Source organism: Rhinolophus hipposideros (genome assembly GCF_964194185.1).
Source record: "Rhinolophus hipposideros genome assembly, chromosome: 20".
In the NCBI taxonomy this organism is placed as follows: domain Eukaryota; kingdom Metazoa; phylum Chordata; class Mammalia; order Chiroptera; family Rhinolophidae; genus Rhinolophus; species Rhinolophus hipposideros.
Window position 1 is genome coordinate 1,246,474 of NC_138066.1, and position 19,088 is coordinate 1,265,561.

Below are 19,088 nucleotides of genomic sequence, written 5' to 3' on the forward strand. Positions count from 1 at the left end.
GGCGGTGACCTGTAATCACTTTCCATCCATGGCACCTTCTTCACATGTGCTCGGAGTAACGTTTCCCACAGCCTTGGCATTTGGGCAGAGGCCAACGGCTCATCTTTCGGGCTGGCTGTTACCGAAGCTAGGGGGCCTGCCTGGGTTCTAGCACCGGCTCAGCTCCTCCTTTCCTCTCAGGTTGGGACACTGTGCACCTCAGCGGTGGTGAGTACTGAGTAACGACAGGAGGGCATCTCTACAGCTCCCGACAGGATGCCCAGAGACTACTCAGAGGGAGGGCTGACGTAAAGGCACTTCTTATTTTGAAAGCAGCGGCCTCAGTGGCATTTAACAAGGAGGGTATGGGATTGGGGTCTGCTGCTGATTATGAGGTGAGGGTCATCTTCCTTTGCTCCTGACCTCTTTTGTTGTATCCGTTTTAAAAGCAACTTTTGCTGGTGAAGGGCGCATGGGTCCTTGGGCTTCTGGCCAGTTGATTCTGGAGCATGGGCCTCAGAAAGCTAAATGCATAAGGTGCTAGGCCCCCAGGAAAGGTGGGGAAAGTGTTCCTTGCCTGCCTGTAGTCTGAACAGAAAGCTCAAAGCCTGTTCCAGTGCCTCCCTGAGAAGCGGTGGATTGTCTCTTCTGGAATAAGCGCCTCCAGTGCCACGTGGCTCATCCTGACCAGACTGCTGTCAGGGAAGGCCCTGCCCATACCCCTGGGCAGGAGAACCACGCTAGGAAGCAGGTCAGTCCCTGCCTGGCTGCACCTCCTTGCTCCCAGCTCCTCCTCCAGACCAGGTTGCAGCAGCAGTAGCAGCAGCAGCGTGAGGAGCAAAGAGAACAACAAAGCACTCTCTCCGACTGACAGGAGAAATCCAGCTACAATCGACTCCAAGGTGGGGAGGGACTGTCATTTAATATCTGTGCCTACTGCCAAGTCCTCACAGCCATATTTCAAAGCTCTTGGCAGTCCTGTCGCTGGTAAATAAAAGGCCTCTTTGTGTTGGCCCGTGACCAGGCCTGGATCCATCCTCCCCCAATATCTTCTGAGAGCCACTGAAATGGTCCCCACATACGTCTTGCGTTGCTCGGCCAAGGAGTTCCCTCTCGTCTGGGCAAACATATCAAAGCCGTCACGGGGATTACACTGCTGGAGTGAACTGAGGGTGCCGCTGACGCTCTCTGTCCCCAAGTCTGTGGCAATAAAACAGATGAGGGGAGGATGAGAACAAAATGTGGATCGTGGACTTCACGGAGGGTCCCAAAGTTAGGATGCCAGTTGAGCAGGTTCAAGTTCTATGGGTGGGGGGAGGCAGGGGGACACAGGACTTTCCTTGGCACTCCCAGGTCACCACGTGCAGGAGAAGCCACGGGGGGGGGGGCAGATGGAGAATAGCCACTGACCCCCAAGCTGCTCAAGTGGGGAAAGAGTCATTACGAACGAAAGGGAGATTCCTGACAGTGAGAAAGTCGAGCCTAAGGCCCATGTCCCTGCAGATGTCCTATAACGCCCGCCATTAGTAGCAGGGGCTCCACGTGACTTAGGCACAATGTCTACGGACCTGGGTCATTTAGTTGTGTGACAAATATTTCTCAGGTACCCACCATGTTCAGAACCAGATCCTGAGAGGACCAAACTGAATCTGACGTGGTCCCTGGCCTCAAGGAGTACGCAGAGTGGAAGTGAGACAGACGCCCACAGCCGTGCATGGCTTGAGATACAGGAAAGACTCAAAACTGACACCAGAGTGGGTCTTTAAAAACGAGTGCGACTATGCTGTGGGGAGAAGGGTGAAGGGCAGGTAGCTACAAAGGCACAGGGCGTGCAGGTGTGTGAAGCAAGCGATGCTCATGGAGAAATGAATGGACTCATGGAGAAATGAATGGAGGACGAGGCTGGGAAAGCAGGCGGGAGATGGCTGGGGAAAAGCCTCGAATGCTAGGTAAAGGACTTGATGGGAAAAACTAGACCCTTTTAAGAAGGGAGGCAGCATAATTCAGTTTGAATTTGGGGTATTAAGTCTGGTGGCCAAATGCTGGACGGATTGAAGGCAGAGAACTCTGTTCTGTCAGAGAAGTCAAGGCTACAGACACATGAGATACTGAGAGCCAGAATTACAGCAACTGACAGGTCACTAAGTAAAAGCTCTATTCAACTGAAATGAAATGAAGGTATAAATACTATGAAATAAGAAAACAGAAAAGCAGGGTGGAAGAAAGAATTTTGAGAGGGCCATGCTTATTCATTACTTCAATACCATAATTTTTTTGTCATAAATTGGTATCATCTAGTGTACTGGCAGAATCCAGAGTCATAGGTACACTTTTAAACTGAATGAGCGGTTCGTTCCCGCGTGGGCCACTGTGAGCTGCACCCTCCTTAAATAAACAAACGAATAACTAAATGAACTGTGGAAAAGTGTTAAGTTTCTTGTTTTAGGTTTCAGACAGCGGAACACTTTAGGCTGATGTTAGTTCAAGGAGAGCAAACGTGTCAGTGCCACCACTTCCTATTTCCAAGTCCATGGCGGACATCACCAATCAAGCACAGACTCATCGTCCAAGCCCTGATGTGGCTTCGGCACCCTTCCTAGACCTGTGTTCCAAGCAGCCAATCTCTGAAACTCATTTGCCATCCTTGGCCTAGTTGACAGTGAGAAGGAAATTGCTTCAACCATAAGGAATATTCGAGATAAAACACAGCAGCCCCGTTTCTTTAAAAAGCAAACAACTTCCAGTTCTTTGGAACCTCCCCAGCCTCTGCTTTCCAACACAGGTTTAAACTTTTAAGTTTAGGGAAAGAAGTTATGAACTGAAGGTGGTACAACTGGCCAGGACTCAGGAATACACTTTCCCATGGAGTCCCCAAAAGGGTCTCTTCAGACCTTCCAACACAGAGAGCAAAAGGGGCCCTCAGCCCAGACCCACAACCAGGAAGTGGCCTGTGAGGGAGGCTTTACACCCCCCTGAGACACTCACCCAAGCCGGCAAGCTGGGAGGAGAGGGAAGACGGGGGTGCCGTGTTCCCCACCATTGGGCTCACCACAGCTGGAGACCCTGGCCCCAGATCTATTAAGTTGTCTTCACTCACTTCATTCAGCACCTGTCAGAGCAGGAGATGGCAGTGAGCCCCAGAGCCCATGCGCTGGTCTCCAAGGTCAAAGCCAGCAGGCACCACGCAGGGTTTCCACACTGCACTAACACAGAGCAAGGCAGTTTCCCTCACTCCAACATCAGGGGTCCACCGTGGGCCCTGGCTGCAGTGAGCCCCTGCCCACTGGCTCCCCCACACACACTTAAAGGAGGCAGGGCTGAATCAGTCCCCAGCACACGAGAGGCCTTCCCCGCCACCCTCCTGCCAAGGATGGGTGCCTGCTGGCCCTTCCTCAGTACCCCATCAACCACAGCCTGCTGCACAGTTACCCAAATACTTAGACCCCAGTCAGGAAAAGCAAACTGAGGCAGTTCTCCTAGCCTCCGGAGATGAGATAATCCTGCAGGAATACTTACACCATTACTGCCATTTTGAACCGATCGGCCAGACCTGTATCGTTCGAACCTAACAGGAAGGGAAAGCAGAGTAAGGAAAGAGGGCTGATGGGGCACCATGATGCTCACCGGGCCTGTGAAGAGCTCCTGGGGACCGAGGGCCCTGGGAGGCCAGCAGACACTGAGGCTCTGGGAAAGGAGACCAACCAGACCCATACTGAGGTTGTGGGGAGCGGACTGACACATGACTACACTACGCCTTCCTCTGCCTGGGGCTCCCCCAAGGAGGATCAGGCTGTTGGGCTCACCCAGAGGCACCCACGGGCACCTAGGGAGGGTGATGGCTGCCATATGCAGGAGGCCGTTATAAGCACCCCCAGCCATCCCCACACACACTGGACCCAAGGCTCCTCTTGTCTCTGGAGGGACAGGCTGAGCCACCCACTTTACCTGGGGGCAAAGCCAGGCAAAGAGTGCGGCCCCCTCCGGCTTCAGAGAGCTGTGCTGGGGAGTAATTATCTGATGTCACTGAAATTTTGCAACTCAACTTGCTGGAGTAAGGGCCATAGGGCACCCACAGGGCAGGCCCCTAGAGGAGAAAGACAGGCACAGGCCCCTGGCCTGGTGAAAAGGATCCCCCACAGCTGTAAAAAGGGTGAGGCCAACCAGAGACAGGAAGCCGGCCAGTCCCCTCCCCCACCCTGTTGGCTGCTGTCTGGCTGAGGATGGGACTTGGCTTGAAGCAACTGCAGAAAAACCCTCTTGTCTCCCTTACCTAAGTCATTCTCATACCAGGTAGGGAACACGAGAGCAATTGTGAGGCGTGGGGGGGCTGCCGGTGCATTTAAAAGCTCCCAAATGCTATGGGCACATTGGAAGCCTAGAGCATGTCTCCAGCTAAAGCCTGGAGAAACCAGGGCTCACTGAGGTTCACTGCTCCACACTGGTCGCCACTTGCTGGGGTCAGCGCCTGGTGAGCAGGGATCCCCACATGGGACAATCTGGTTGGGACATGTGTGTTGACTGTGGTTTTAAGAAAGACTTGTGTGGATTTTCAATCATGGAGAACAGGAATACATCTGAAAAGTGTGTAACCCTGGAGTGTCTTTCTGATGCCCTCTTCAAGGGACAGTCTTGTCAAAGGCACTCTAGCCAGAATGGCACCTCATTGCTGGACCCAGGCTTTGCCTCTGAATGTGGGGTAACACCAGGACTGGCAGACTCAGGTGAAAATACCCACATTACGTTCTGTCATCCTATTCTAGAAGGGGCTGAAATGGGTCTAACAGGTTAAAAGTCAAGCCCCTTTAAAGTGGAGACATTGGAACCACATGGCAAAACCAAGAGGTCTCAGGCTGGGAGTCGAGGAGCCTCAGATATGCTCCTGTTCTCCAACTGGCCCATCCCTGGGTGGCCCCATGTTCTTACTGCACATTTCTTCATCTGTCCGGTGGACACTGAGCCACCTGTCCCTACTGCCACAGTCAAGGTAAGACAAAGCCCAGCACTGTGACACCCAGAGCAAAATCACCCTCTAAGCCCCCAAGTGCAAGTATCTGTCACACAGATAGTACAAGGTGCTGGCGCCAGTGTGGGGCCAGGGCCCTAAGTCTCCAGGGGACACGGGGATCAGACCTAGAGTTTGGCCTGGTCAAGGTGCTTTCTGGTGCTGACAGTGGGTAATTCAGGAAAGCCCCAGGTGCACCCAGGGGGGCGATGGGGTGGGAAGAGTGATGCAGTGGGAATACCTCCTGTGGAAAACTGCTGCTGAATGAGACTCTGCACTTCCCCCCAGGGAAGGCTTTGGAAAGGGAATAGAATTTGCAAGTTTGTTACCTCAAACCCAAAAATGATCTGGCTGCAGAAAGAACTGAAGTGAACGTGTGTGTGTGCTTCCGTACGCAGACACATTCCAGTACTTACAGCCTGCCTGCTTCTGAACACTCTAGACACTCTGACATTTGCAAAGGGAGGGAAAAAAATCTCTTTCTTTAAAGATTGGAAAGAGGAAGTCTTTTTTCCGTAGTAGAGATTTTCCCCCTTTAATCCTTTTCAAATTCAAAGGATCTTCAAAGGAGCAGGTGCCCCAGTCCTCCCGCTGCCTGGGCTGGGGGAGGGGGCGATGGGGGGGCGGGGAGGCAGAGCAGGCTGAGGCTCACAAAGGGCAGAGCCTAATTCTGCAGTCACCTTCCTGCTGCTGCTGGCTTCCCAGGAGAACAAGAAGCATTTTCCCTGGCTTCTGGGAACAAATTAGCAGCTCTGATGAGTATTTTCCAGCTCTAATCTCTCTCTCCCTCCCGCCTTTGTTTATGAAGGAAATCGCTCTTGTGGCATCGGTGGGAAAGAGGCCCCTGGCTCCCACCTCTCGTATCTGAGGAAGACGTTGTTGAGGTCGTCGTTCACGTGCAGCAGCTCCTCGGTGACCTCCTCGTTAGACACGCGGGAGATGAGCGCCACGATGCGCTGCTGCATGGCCCGGCAGGTTCTGTTCAGCTCCTAGGGGACACACGCGCCGCGGGCTAGCCTGCTGCCGACGCTCTCGGTCGGGACAACGAGGACCAGCTCTCACAAGTCACAGAAGGGGTACGTGCTTGTCCACAAAGCCAGGCACGGGGAGGCTGCAGAGGAGGGGGCCCTCCCTCACTGGGTCCTCCTACCCCAGAGCAAACCCGTCCTTTTCCAGCAGACAGACAAGCGTCCATACCTACGTACGTATCTAAGTACATGTATGCACAAGCTAGTTTTAAAATGTAAGGGGTGATTCACTGCAGCTTGCTTGTTTTCTTCCACAGACTACTGCAGACTCTGCCCATCACTTTGGACAGATGATCTCACGCCTTCATGTGTATCATAATGTATCACACCATTCTTCTACCGTTGGCCATTTAGGGTGTGATCTCCCTTCCTTGGGCCAACCCAAATAACGTACAGTGAGCACTGTTACGCATACATGTTTCCGAATCTGTGCCAGCACCTCCATAGGACAAATTCCTAGAAGTGGACTTTCTGGGCGAAAGGGTATTTATGGTCTTTGGAAAACTGACCGGTAATAGTAAAAGCCCATTCCAAAGGATGAGCTCAGTTTATTTATACTCCCGGCAACAGCATGAGTATGTTTTACAACGGCATTAGATGCACGTTGGTGGCATGTGTGTCATGCTGCTGAGGTCTCAGGAGCTCCGAAAGCCGCCACATGGCTCTCATGAACCCCCGGTCACCATCGGAGCCCTCTCACCCTTGAAAGCAATGGCCTCTGCAGACAGGCCTGGTTTCCGTGGGCCTTCCCTGCCCCAACAGCAGCCTGACTCATGCTCTCATTCAAACTTGCTGTGGAGCTCCCTCAAACACCTGGCAGGGCACCGTGCCACCCTGTAGGCCAGGCTGACGACCTACAAAGGCGAGAGCTGGCAGCCGCGCCAGGCTGGCCCCACAGCATTCCTGACTGCAGGAACTGCCTGTGGAAAGAGCTCCATGTCCCAGTGGGGCCAGCAGAGGTGACACGCTGTCCCCACCCACCTGGACACCGGAGGCAGCTGAGAGAAGGGGACCAGGGGTGAGGCAGAGTTCTTCCTTCTCAGGCTCAGCCTCAAAGCTACCTCTTTTTGAAAACGTGCTGGTAGAACTACTCATTGCAGACATACGTGACCTCTGTTCAGTTCCGGATTTGTCTCACCATCGCGCTAGCCCGGCTAGGTTTCCCTCCTACCAATCCTAGCCTCCGTCAGGGAGCTGCCGTCATGTACCCCCGGGGATGTCACGCACAGGGACACGGCCCCAGAATCCTCTGCTGAGTCTGATCGTCCAGCTGATCAAGCACAAAGCAGGAAACCGGGGCCTCCCCGTGCCCCGCTGGGCCCCTAGGCCCCATGGCGCCTTGCAGCATGGTGTCACCACACAGGGGCATTCTTATCTGCCCCCCACCCCAGACCAAAGCTTCCGGAGGGCAGAGATGGCATGTCTTGTCCCTGTTTTCCCAGTACCGGTCACTGACACACAGGAGCCACTCCTTCCGTGCTTCTGAGAATAAAGGCAAGTTGCATTCCTTCCATCCACATTTAGGCCAAGGGACGCAACAGCGTTCCCTTACACACGCACGCGCACACACCCCCCTCCTTCGCTCCTGAGGGCGATGAGGGTCCTGGGCTGGATCCTCTTACCGAGGCAGGCAGGAGCACGGTAGGGACAGAGCACGCAGATCACGGCCAGCCAGACACAGGCCTGGCCTCTCGTGCAATCTCCTTCCCCAAGCGCGGGGCCAGCTGAGGAAAGAAGCCTGGCCCGTGTGGCTCAGCCCAGTATCCCACCAGCACAGTGGCACTTTTCCAGATAGGAGTCCCGTTGATTTAGGCAGCGGGTCCAAGAGCGGGCCGTCCACCCGGAGCAAAAGGCTTCATGTGGAGATTCTCTGGCTGGCTGGTTATGGAAACACCACCCTTTGCCTTGTTCTACCCTGTTCCTCGCCGCTGCCCAGCCAGAATGCCGCTGTCAGTCTCTCCTGGGACAGCACGACCAGCCAGCATCTGGACCTTCTGGCTTCTTCTATGAACAGATTCCCACTCTTGGTTCTCTGAAGACTAACATTCTAGGTTTTGGAGAAGACAAGATTATGAAAATAGGGGGCTTCTAGGAAATCACTGGATACTCACAACCCGTCTCTCCATAGCCGACCTGGATGAGAGAGAGGAAGGAGACACAGCCCCTGCTGGTCTGCTGTCTGCCATGAGCTCTTCCCGGGCCACCACTCACTTCACTGCCCTGGGCACGTGCCCAGTATCAACAAGACCAGCACTCGAGGTGCCTGAAAACAATCCCCGATGAGCAAAAGGATCTGAAGTCCCAGCGACGGGCCTACTCCCTTCAGCTAAGGTGGCCCCAGCGGACAGTCCCAGGACAGGGGAGTGTGGCTGCATCGGGGGCTTGTTCCCTGGATTCCTGGGTTGGGGAGTAGAAAGGGAAGAGGTCAGTGAACTTCCCATCCACACTGCAGGCCAATTCCGAGATGCGGGACCTGCCAGCCAGGGGAATGTGGCAGTGTGTCACAGAAAATAGGTCCAAGGCCACCCCTGCAGAAGCTTGCTCTGAGATGTTGGTGCTCTGCCTGCACTGTTCCTCTCCTCCTTTTCCATCAAGCAAATTCCTACTCTTCCTTCAATGCTCCAGGATGTTTCCCCACCCCAACACTTAATCATAAAAACTTTCAAACATAGAGCAGCGCGGAAAGAATTTCAGAGTGAACACCATGTACCCAACGCCTCAATTCTACCATGAACATTTTACAGTGCCGGCTTTCCCACACACCTACCCAGCTAGCCATCTCCGTACCCACCAGAAGGTTTTCTGGGGACCCCACCACCCTCCCTGCTCAGGACTTGGGCAGCACTCTAGACACAGCTCAGCGCTGTCACCCCATGTCGCGGGAACTCCTCTAGCTGAGCCTCTGGCTCGTACTTGTCTCCAACAGCTCCAGCCCCGACCCCACCCTACCCGTGGAAGCCCCAGGACAAAGAGCAGGCCTCAAGGATGGTCCACTGCAGTTAAAGGAGAACCAAGCCCGATTCCTCAGAAGACTTCAGGGAGTGTCTCAGAAACTTGTCTCTGAATGCCCCTCGCACCAGAACCCGGAGATGCGAGAGCAGGGCAGGATCCCGCCTCCCCGACAGAGCCCGGTCCCTTCCGGGCGCTGGGGACGAAGTGGCAGGCGGCAGCAGCCGTGACTCGATCCAGGCTGCCAGCACGCTCCGGGTAAAACAAGGGGGCTGGAGAAACGGTGAAGCTCCGCAGAGGGCACGGACGTGCCTCCACAGCCCTGGGCCTGGGGCACTCCTGCGCAGCCAGGGTGCCTCTGCTTTGATCTGTTTTAAACGTCACAGCGCTTCGTAGAACTTTGCTTGTAAAGAAGAGTTCCAAACTTTATAGAAATGTTTGGAAAATACTCGATTTCTGAGCCTCTGCTAGCTCTAACATTATGCCCTCCGCTTGGAGGCAGAATGGGACCCGCGGGCACACGATCTCATGGACGGTAGCACCACCGCTGCTTCTGCCGGCCGCCCGCCCATTTGCAGCCTCGCTCCCCACCGCCTTGCCAGCCCCACAGGCAGAGCCTGGCCTCCCATCCAGAGAAGCACTCAGGGCTCTGACCTGGGGCTTCTCAGTCAGGAATCTATCTCCAGGGCTCTCTGCAGAGACAAAGTTACCATCTCCGTGCTCTTACCTTTAAGTTACTGTCTTAAAAAAACAAAAAATTAAAGAGGAAGAAAAAAGACCAAGAAATCGAAGGAGAGAGAAGGGCCAGAATGATAAGGTTCTGCCAGCTGGCCGCATGGCCTCCACAGGGTCACCCCCAGGCAGACCACCGCAGGCGCACCTGGGAGGCCTTCCTCTGCCTCCCTCCACCTCAGACCGCTCAGACAGCGACTCCTCTCGTCCCGAGATACCAAGCGCCCACAGCCTGCCCACTGACCAGCAGCTGCGACAGGAATTTCCTAAATGCTGAAAATTTCAGCTTTGGCCTCCTTCTCTATCCGCCTCTCCACAGGGGGAGAACATCTGGTTTCTGTTCTTTGTGCAAAAGCCCTCTGCCTATCAGAACATCTTATTAAAATATCCTCTCTCTTCTAATTAATCCCTGTGCCTTTATCTTTTCTTCAAGGGACACTCTCATCCCCACCTCACAAACAACCTTTTAATCATCGTTATGGGTATCCTCTGAACTGGCTCCAACTTCTAAAGAGCACGATAACGTCCTGAAGAACTGCACGCTACAGCCGCAAAGGAGAGGGGAGGGAGAACACATTCTTTGTTGAAGAGAAAGGAGGAATGATGAAGCTAAATACGTAGAATAAACTAGATTTCTCTAGAGAAAATGGTCCTGGACATTCAGTCTTTTGTTGAAATGAGATGGAAGAAGCAAGAAGGAAGAGGGGGACATACCGTCTGCCTCTTCAAGAAAACACATGGAGGAAGGCTTCTTTTATTATCTGATGAATCGCCAAGTAGGAATGCCTATCATTGAATTAATTAAATTTTAGCATCATTGAATTAATTAAAAGTTCTTGTTAATTGAAGACAAAGGTCAAGAAGCTCATTTGGGAGACAGAGGGTACCGGATGGCAGCATCAGGACCATGAACGAGACACAGGCTGCAGCCAAGGGCAAGGGCTTGAGCGGACAGAGATGCAGAACCTCGTTTTAGGCCCGGACCCACGCGCCCGCGCACTGGCTGGGAAGCTATGGCTCAACAGCCACATGAGAAAGAGGCGGGCGATTTTCAGTTGACGGAACCTCTCGATTTTATGACGTCTGCCTCTTGCTGAGAACTGCCTGGTCTTCTACAAGGTGGGCTGCCAATGGCCACACAAACATTGGGCCATGGGCAGTCTTCAAATACTTCAGCACCTCCCACATGGAAGAGGAATTTGTCTTGTTCTTTGCTGAAGAAGATAGCCAAGGGCAGCAGTTACGGGGACAGACCCGCTTGCCATGCAGGAGGCTCTGCTGGTGACAACCACAAAAGCTCCCAGCTGTGGATGGCGTGTTCGTGCCCAGCACTGTGCTAGCTAGCCCTGGAAACGGATGCCATCCAATCCTTCGCAGGTGCCAGTGAGAACTCCCGCACGGAAGGACAGGCACTTGTTGGGCGTCACCCAGCTCATCAGCAGTTGGACCCAGGCGTAAACCCAGCGATATGGCTCAACAGCGAGTCCTCAGCCCAGCTGTGCTGCTTCCCCAAGTCTAACCAAGGCATGAGAGTGGAAACGGAAGTGCTTCCATGAGCTGACCTGAACAGACTGTTGTTGAGGATGTTAAGAAAAACACGAGGCAGGCACCAGGCAAGCTGCTGCTGAGGGAATCTGAGCGCAGGCGTGGAGCTGGACTAGTTGCCTAGGTCTCACCCAGTTCAGAGCTAAGGGCTCCACACACTGGAGGAGGTGCTGTGTTCCCTCTGGGGGTCCTGCTTTCCCATCGCCAGGGCCTGCAGCTAAGCTGACAGCACAGTGGAGTTGGGTAACCTCAGCCTCCCTCAACCGCCAGCCACGCACCCAGGAGTCCTCGGGCAAACAGCTCCCCCACCAAGCATCCGGGTGGCGGCTCTGCAGGCCTGTGTGAGGCTGCACCTGAAAGTGCTTTGTGATGCACGGGAAGCGATTGGGACATAACCCGCCCTCATTACGGTTGCCCACACCAGTGCCTCCTGGGGCTGACACCTCCAATTTCCTCTCTTCCCATTTCCTCCACCTCCTACCCAGCAATTTACGCTCGAGTCGGGAGCAGCTTCTGTTGGCACGAACATTTGGGTTGATGACAAATGTGTTTATTTCCACGGCCCCGGCCAGCACTGTGAGCTCTGGACAGCTTCTACCCAGAGCAATCTGGCAGCTGTCCAGCTGCACTGAGGGTCCTCGGGGCACATTCTGATCCCGTCACTTTCCAAGCTGACTGTGCCATTTTCCCACGTGGGAGGCTCGCCATTCGGGGTGGCCCTGACCCCTGGGAGACCCCGCCTGGCGGGCTTCTGACTGCCGGGGGAAGCAGGGGAGGAAAATGTCAAGAGGAACTGAGGAGCGAGGCCGGCAGCCAGGGAGCCATGTCTGTTCACACAGAGCTTCCCGACTCCTGAATCTCCCGTGCTGAAAGGACAGCCGCCCACTGATACCCAGAGCCGTTCTTTCTCTGTTTGATTTATAAGATAGCAGTGAGGGCTGCTAGGCTCAGAGTTGGAACAAAACAGAGGGAAGGAAAACGTCATGGGAAGCAACCTATTTTTGAAAACTGAGCTGACGCCAGGAGATTATGTTCTGTTTGTCTTGGCTGATGGGCTTGTTTTAAAAAAACACACACACACAGACAGACACACACACACAGAGTATTCCTGCTGTCTGGGTCTGCTCTGGCTGTCTGGAAGCACGCTGGCTTTGTTCAGCCCACCCCCTGCTGCCAGGAGCTGGGCTCTGTCCACTGCAAATCCCTTGTCAGCAGGAATTCTGATGCTGACACAGCACCGAGCTGCCTCAAGAGGCCCTCGCAGTTTCTGGACTGTTTCTGGACTGATCTCAGATTCCAGTGCCTTGGGGACTGCCTGGAAGAAGCCCCGACTGCAGGCTGAGAATGAGGCCAGTGATGCAATAACGGGATGCGGGGTCCCACGGCATGTGGCCTGTGGACAGCTGGACCTGCTCAGCTGAGGCAAGCCTGGTCTGCTGCAGGTGTCAGAGGGAGGGCGGCGACTCGGAAGGGAACACTCAGGGGTCCTCGCTTGGGCCAGAAGAGAGGACTCATCCTGGCTCCAAGAGCAGCCTGATGTGGTGTTTCGTGGAGATGAGCTGTTCTCCGGTCTCCTGCACTAGCTGTGAGCTCCCCCAGAGCAGGGATCTCAGCCTTTGCTTCTCTGTGCTTCTAGGCCTTTGCTCTGTGTTAGGCCCAGAACAGGCCTTCACCTCGCCTCCCCCCGAAGCTGCTGGCTTGGGAGGACGAAGGGGGCACAGGAAACAGCTTGGGACCAGGGTCAGGCACTCCAGCTGTGTGTGTTACTGAAGGACAGGGCCATCAGAGCCAAGCCTTCACAGGCTGCAAGTGTGTGCCAACAGAAGGGTGGAAGGTGGCACTCAGGGGGCCACGACGGACGACTCTGAGCACCAGACAAGAATGGCAGCAGCAGGCACGTCGTGAAACCCTCAGGCCAGCTGGGCAGGCCAGTCCGGTTGCTGACCTGTTTACTCAAGTATCCTGCCACTTGCAGTTTATAGCACCCCTTTTCCACCAGCACCCCCTTCAGAAGGTCACTGCTTCTAAGGGCAATGCTGCTGCCACGGGGTAGATCTGCTGGCCTGGGAAACAGGCCTGAGGCCGAGTCGCTGGCTTTAGTCTGAGGGCGTCCCCTCAGGCCAGCCCTGCTCTGGACCTCTTTCTGCCACAATCCCAGAGCTGCAGGGTGTCCAGAGGCGGAAAGGCCAGTTAGCAACCAAGCCCCGGGAACTATCCCGTAAGCACCCTCAGGCTGGGAGCCCTCGGTGTTCGGGAAGAGAAAAGGAGGTTCCGCTCCATCTCCGTCTCAGGAAGGTCTGGGGGTACGGTGTGACTAGAAGGGCTGCCATGTGCAGGAAAGAATGAAGGTCCCCTTGCACGTGGTTATGACGTAATGTTGAGGGAGCAGAGATACACAAAACGTACACATAGTATCATCTGAACTACATTTGACATAAACACAGAAAAACGTTTGAAAGAAAATATATCCAAACATCAGTGGTGGTGTCTTGTGGATGCTGGCATTAAAGAAAATTATTATTGTCTTCTCTGTATGTCTATTTTCTTTCCAAGGGCATGTATTCTGCAATTGGTATTTTCTAATCAGGAAACAAATTAACTGGCCTCTGACCACTCCCAAGAAGTGTGAAGCTGAGCGGGCCTATGTGGACTCGGTCCCTCCCTCACTGCTGCCCCCAGGCCCCGAGCCCCCACAACCGGAGGTCTCCTCACCTGCAGCAACTCCAGGTCAGACGAGTCCTCCTGCCCAGGGACCATTTCCGTTAACATCTCAGACATGACTTTCGTGTTTCCTCGAACAATGTCCAGCTCGCTCCGCAGCCTGGCAATCTGTTGGGGCCAGAAAGGAGAGGTCAGTCAACTGTACCTGGCTGGTGACAGCTGTACCTGGCTGGTGACAGACCCATCCACTGTGACATCAGGTCACACTTCTGAATCGGTGCAGCGGCAGAAGCCTTCTCGTCTCACTGCGGTCTGCATGTGGGGGTGACGGCCGCTCTGAGAGAGTACCGAGTGGGGTCGTGAGGACACCCCAGTGACCAAAAGTTTGCCACTGGGGACTGTGCTCGTGACGCTGAGGCAGTGCACGCGGGGTGGGCTGCGTGCTGTCCAGCCTCAGCGCTCCCACCACAGAACCTTGAGTAGGGAGTTATTCTCTTAGGCCTGTTTGTGCTCTTCCAAGTGAGAGTGACGCAGTGCGTGATCCCCAAGGTCCCGTCAGGGCTGGGATTCTTGTTGAGAAACCTAGTAGTTATAGACTCTGGCCCCTAGGCGTTTATAATCTAAATACTATGTCCTCTGAGAGGCTGGCCTGCATTACCTGCGCTTTGCTGGTGTGGCAGGACTAAAGGAGAGGGAGCGAGAGAAGGCCCCAGGGGTGACCCCCTCCTCACTCTGCTCCCTGCCAAGGGATAACACTGCCCCTTGAAAGCTCCCCCACCTGCCCCTCCAACAGAGCTCCCCAGAGCCTGGGCCGGGCCGTCTCCCCCGCTGCAGGGGCACCCTTAACTTCTCTGGACTACAGTCTCCTCACCTGCGGAAAGGTCATGATATCCACACCTCAGACGGGCACTGTGACTGATGGGAAAATGCCTGCACAGTGCTGACACACACATAAGCCTGATATTGATTCGGTCCCTCCCCCATTAGAAGGTCCAGAGGCTGGACTTTGCTATTGCTCGTAACTGCATTGACCCCTCTCCACAGAGAAGCCTTTTCTGACCCCCCCACTCGTGCCCCCGAGCACTCCCACTTCCCCCTGCAGGCCCCCCACACCCCATCCCCCCGTCCTGGGCACAGGGACCCCTGCTGGACTGAGGTCTGTGCCCTTAGCATGGGGCAGGGACAAAAGGACTCAATACATGTTTATTTGATGGACGGGTGGATGAATGGCCATCCAGGGCGATGACCGGGTCCTGCGGCTCCTGCCCACCTCTGGCTCTGCCTGATAGATGGAAGGCCCAAGTCTTGGCTGAGAAGAGGTTTCTGGCTGGGGAGGCCCAAGCCTGCAGCAGTCAGAAACCATGTGGGTCTGAACGCCGGGGGTGTCTAGGCCAGGCTGGCTTCCTGCCCAGCTCTGCTTTCATTTTCCCTCGGGGGCATCACTCCAAACCCTCCTCTCAACTCTGCTGGCTGCTGGCAGGGCTCCTCCCGAGCTCCCACGCACACTGGGCGAGTTGGCAGGGGGTCTCAGTGGCCATCCCCCTTCAAAAATGTTCACCTTTCCTCTTAACAGAAGACAGCACAGTTCTGCCCATGGGAGCAGAGCCTGGAGCCAGAGAAAGTCTTCCCCAGAGCTCCCTGGCCATTGTGGGTAATGACAAAGGGAGAGTACAGGGAAGCGAGGCCCACAGTTAATGTGAGCCCTGCAGTCCAGCACCCCCGCCCCAGCAGTGCACACACCACTTGGGTGATTACCACAGGCCCGTGACTGCCCCACGTGGTGAGAGGGAAGGATTACTGCCCCATTCTACTGACAGGAAGACTGAGGCTAAGTGACCTGGCAGAAGCCTCCTAGTGAGCAGCAGAGCGGAGATGGTCCAGGCTGGTCTGACTGCCCAACCATACTCCCTCCTGGAGCCGGCAGAGCACCGAGAGGTGGGGCCCTGGCACAACACCTCGTTAACCAGAGAGAAGCTAGGTTAGAAGCCTGACCCCTCTGTTTAAATGAGGCTCTGTAATGATGACATTGTCACAGATATTAAATAAAGACTTTAAAACTGCAAACATTGGATAGATTTTTTTTTTTTCAAGTCTGACCAATTCTCAAATTTTAATGAATGGAAATTCTAGATATTCACCGACAGACCAGTCTCCACAACTCATCTAAGAATATCCAGCTTGGGGTTAACCGACATTAGCTGCTCAGGAAATTACTCAGGGAAGGAGGCGGTGTTTGGGATAAAGGCAGGAAGAGCGCTTCCTGAAGGCCTCCCTGCCATGGCCTGTGGCCTCTGCCCTGCTGATCGGGTTACCGGCCTCTGATGGCTGACAGTTCTCACAGGATAAATCAAAACATCTCTGCATGACACACAAGGCTTTTCACAACTCAACTCCATTCCCGTGCCTTGGGCCTCACCTGCTGCCACCATTTCCTCCCCACCTGGACCCTGCACCTGCACCTCCCTCGAACCTTCCACCTGGTATTCCCAGAGCCACACTCCCCTGTGCCTCTGGACCACACGTGGCTGGCAAGGCCCTCGTCAGCTGCCTGGGCTGCCTGCCAGGCACTGCTCACCGCTGGGCTCAGAGTGGCGGGTCTGCTCCCGCCACAGCGTGACCACACTGTCCTGAATGACTTTCCACCTGCGTCCCCTACTCGCCTGTGAGTCCTCAGAGGGGGGGCTCGGACCGTCCACCTGCGTGTCATTCGTCTGGGAGGCCTCTGTGCGTGTCCCCTGGAAGGGTGGACGGGGACAGTCGGCTGGCTCGCCTGTGGCCTGGAAGTATGCAAGTACCTGTTCTGAGTTGGCTGTGATGGGGCCAGTCATACTCAGAGCCGGGGCCTGCGGAGCGGAGTAGGGAGCAGGAGGCGGCGAGGAATAGGAGCCGGCACTCGTCCTCTGCTGCGACTGGGACCTGGGCATGGTGGCGGCGGGATCCACTTCGGGGACACTCTGGCATGGCAACAACAAAGTCCTCTGTTCACTTGGGCTGCCTGTGCAACTGGGCCTGGCGCCTACCCCACCCAGCACGGCCCTTCGCACCACAGCTGCCTGCAGGGAGGTGGAGGCCCCACTTTACTGCTGGCCTGTGACGCTTGAGGACGCTCTCCACCCCCAGTCTCTCCATCTGAGAAGGGAGCTCTTCCCAGTGGCTCTTCCCTCTGCTCCGAAGGCAGCAACGAGAGCACTCGGAGAGAGCGCTGGTCGTGGTTCCCATTATGGGGACCACTTAAGGACCCCAGCAGAGGGGTGCTGCTATTAAGTCTTGCTACTCGTGAAACCTTAATTTCGTACCAGAAAATTCCATTTTGGTCTTTACAAGGAGACAAATATAAATAGTAATTATGCAATTTACTGATTGTTCGTTGTAATTATAGGGACAACAATACTGTTCTGTGTCGTTATTAGAAGAAAAAGACAGGTTATATGCTTGTTCCACACATAGTGAGTGGCTTGGAGGCACCGTAGTGAAAACACTGCTTTGGAAGCATGATTCCTGATGTTTTCCCTTTGGGCACCGCCGACAGCCTCCTCAGCATTAATGAACTGTGTCCACGCGACATACCACACAGGCACGCTGTCCTTCTCACCCTTGCTTCACAGATGGGCCAGTGGGGCCAGCCAGGCAGAGTGCTCAGGTGAGACCTGGAGCTGCTGGCTCTCTCTGCCCCGGCCGGCCAGGGCTGCTCCCCAGCAGGCAGAGGTACGTACTAGCTTCCCTGGAAAAGGACGAACGGCGTCGCCTGCATGCTTCTAATTCTGAAGCACAGAGCTGCCCCTGTTGTGAGAGCTTCAGCAAGAGACCTCTAAATGGGCCTTCCCTGGGCTTTGAATCCCAAGGCTGATGGAATCCAAGGGTGTCTAGGCTGACGCTGAACTCATCACTCAAAATACATTTCAGATCCATTTAGATCCATCTGATTCACTTGTACAGCTGAAAAAACCAAGAACTGCTGTCTGCGCCACGCTCAGTGATGTCAGCTGCTGTGCATGCCAACCCTGAGGTGCGCTCGTGCTGTCAGAGGGAGAGGCATGCACCCCATGCCAGATTCCTGGAGCCCCTGCAAAGCAGCTGTTCATGGCCCTCCCAGGATGGCTCCACCCAAGCCGCCATTTCCACGCAAACGTCTGAACGGGTCCCTCTATTCTACTCCTCCACAGGCGGGATGAAAACTGGGCGGGACCCTGCTGCTACTTAATCCCCAGGCAAGCAGCTGTCTCACTCCTGCGTTCCCCTTGTTATTAGAAAGAAATGCCCTGGAGCTTTAAGAAAGCACGATGACAAGCTGAATAATTCAAATGGAGCAGCAGAAGGGTGGTGGCAGTGGCGTGCCTGTTTTGCAATAGGCCTTTCCAGAAAAGGCCAGCTGGAAGCTTACCCGCTGTGGTGTGTGTATGGGAGACAGAGCGTCCAAATCCGCCATAGGAAACTCGACGCCTTTCCTTTTCAGCTCCTCGTATATGTGCACAACGCCTGTGAGGTCAGGGCTGCTTCGAAAGGCATCAGCCCACGCCTGGAGGACAAAACAGGCCTATTAGGAAGCGTTTCTCACCAAAGGCTGTCACTGTGCTTGAAAACCCAAAGCAGCCCGGGTTCTCTCTCAGAGGCCAGCGCTCTCCTACACACGAACGCAAACAGCGCTGCCCAAATGTATCCTGCCTGCTCCTCTCCAGCCAGCACTGACTGCCACAACGCAGCTGGCACGATCTTGGTTTTCAAGGGTGCTGCTGAGCGTGAACACAACACAAAACTTCATTCAGCATGTAGTATTTCCCTGGAGAAGAGACAGAAGAGTAACACCCAAGGTCTGCGTGCATCCTAAAACGCAGGCACCCCCTGATGGCAAGGAAACCACTTCCTGCTGAGGTTTAGCTGAAGGGCGAGAAGGGGACACCTTGGCGCCGCGTCCCCGGCTGCCATTGGCCTCGGGTCTACAAGCACGTTCACCCCTGCCCTCTGCTCCGCAGAGCTGTCCTCTGGGGAGGCAGGAGCTGTAGGCAAGCTGAGCTGAAGGGAAAGGAGAAAGTGATGTGTGAGTGGGAAGAAAGGCGGACGCCAGGTGCCTCAGTAGATGAGACAACGTTAAAGCCCAGCCCAGCCCGTCCTCTGGGATGGGAGAGTCCCGTGCTGTCCTGTGGGCTCACGTGCCCACACGGACGAATCCACTGGAAAGCATGACCACTAGATTC

At 54.9% G+C, this 19,088-nt stretch overlaps 1 protein-coding gene across 4 annotated transcripts in view; it reads right to left on the reverse strand.

The window, feature by feature from the left end:
• TOM1L2 (target of myb1 like 2 membrane trafficking protein) overlaps positions 1 to 19,088 on the reverse strand; it is a 109,666-nt gene that overhangs the window by 15,398 nt on the left and 75,180 nt on the right. For all 4 annotated transcript variants that reach the window (XR_013992041.1, XM_081029665.1, XM_081029664.1 and 1 more), the window contains exons 5-11: positions 18,278 to 18,412; positions 16,692 to 16,850; positions 13,948 to 14,064; positions 5,837 to 5,970; positions 3,496 to 3,544; positions 2,965 to 3,088; positions 1,062 to 1,179 (exon numbers count right to left, since the gene is read on the reverse strand). Coding sequence is in view for 3 of the 4 variants with exons in the window: in XM_081029665.1 (XP_080885791.1) it covers positions 1,062 to 1,179; positions 2,965 to 3,088; positions 3,496 to 3,544; positions 5,837 to 5,970; positions 13,948 to 14,064; positions 16,692 to 16,850; positions 18,278 to 18,412 (836 nt within the window). In the remaining variant the exon portion in view is untranslated. The remainder of the gene's footprint in view (positions 1 to 1,061; positions 1,180 to 2,964; positions 3,089 to 3,495; positions 3,545 to 5,836; positions 5,971 to 13,947; positions 14,065 to 16,691; positions 16,851 to 18,277; positions 18,413 to 19,088) is intronic.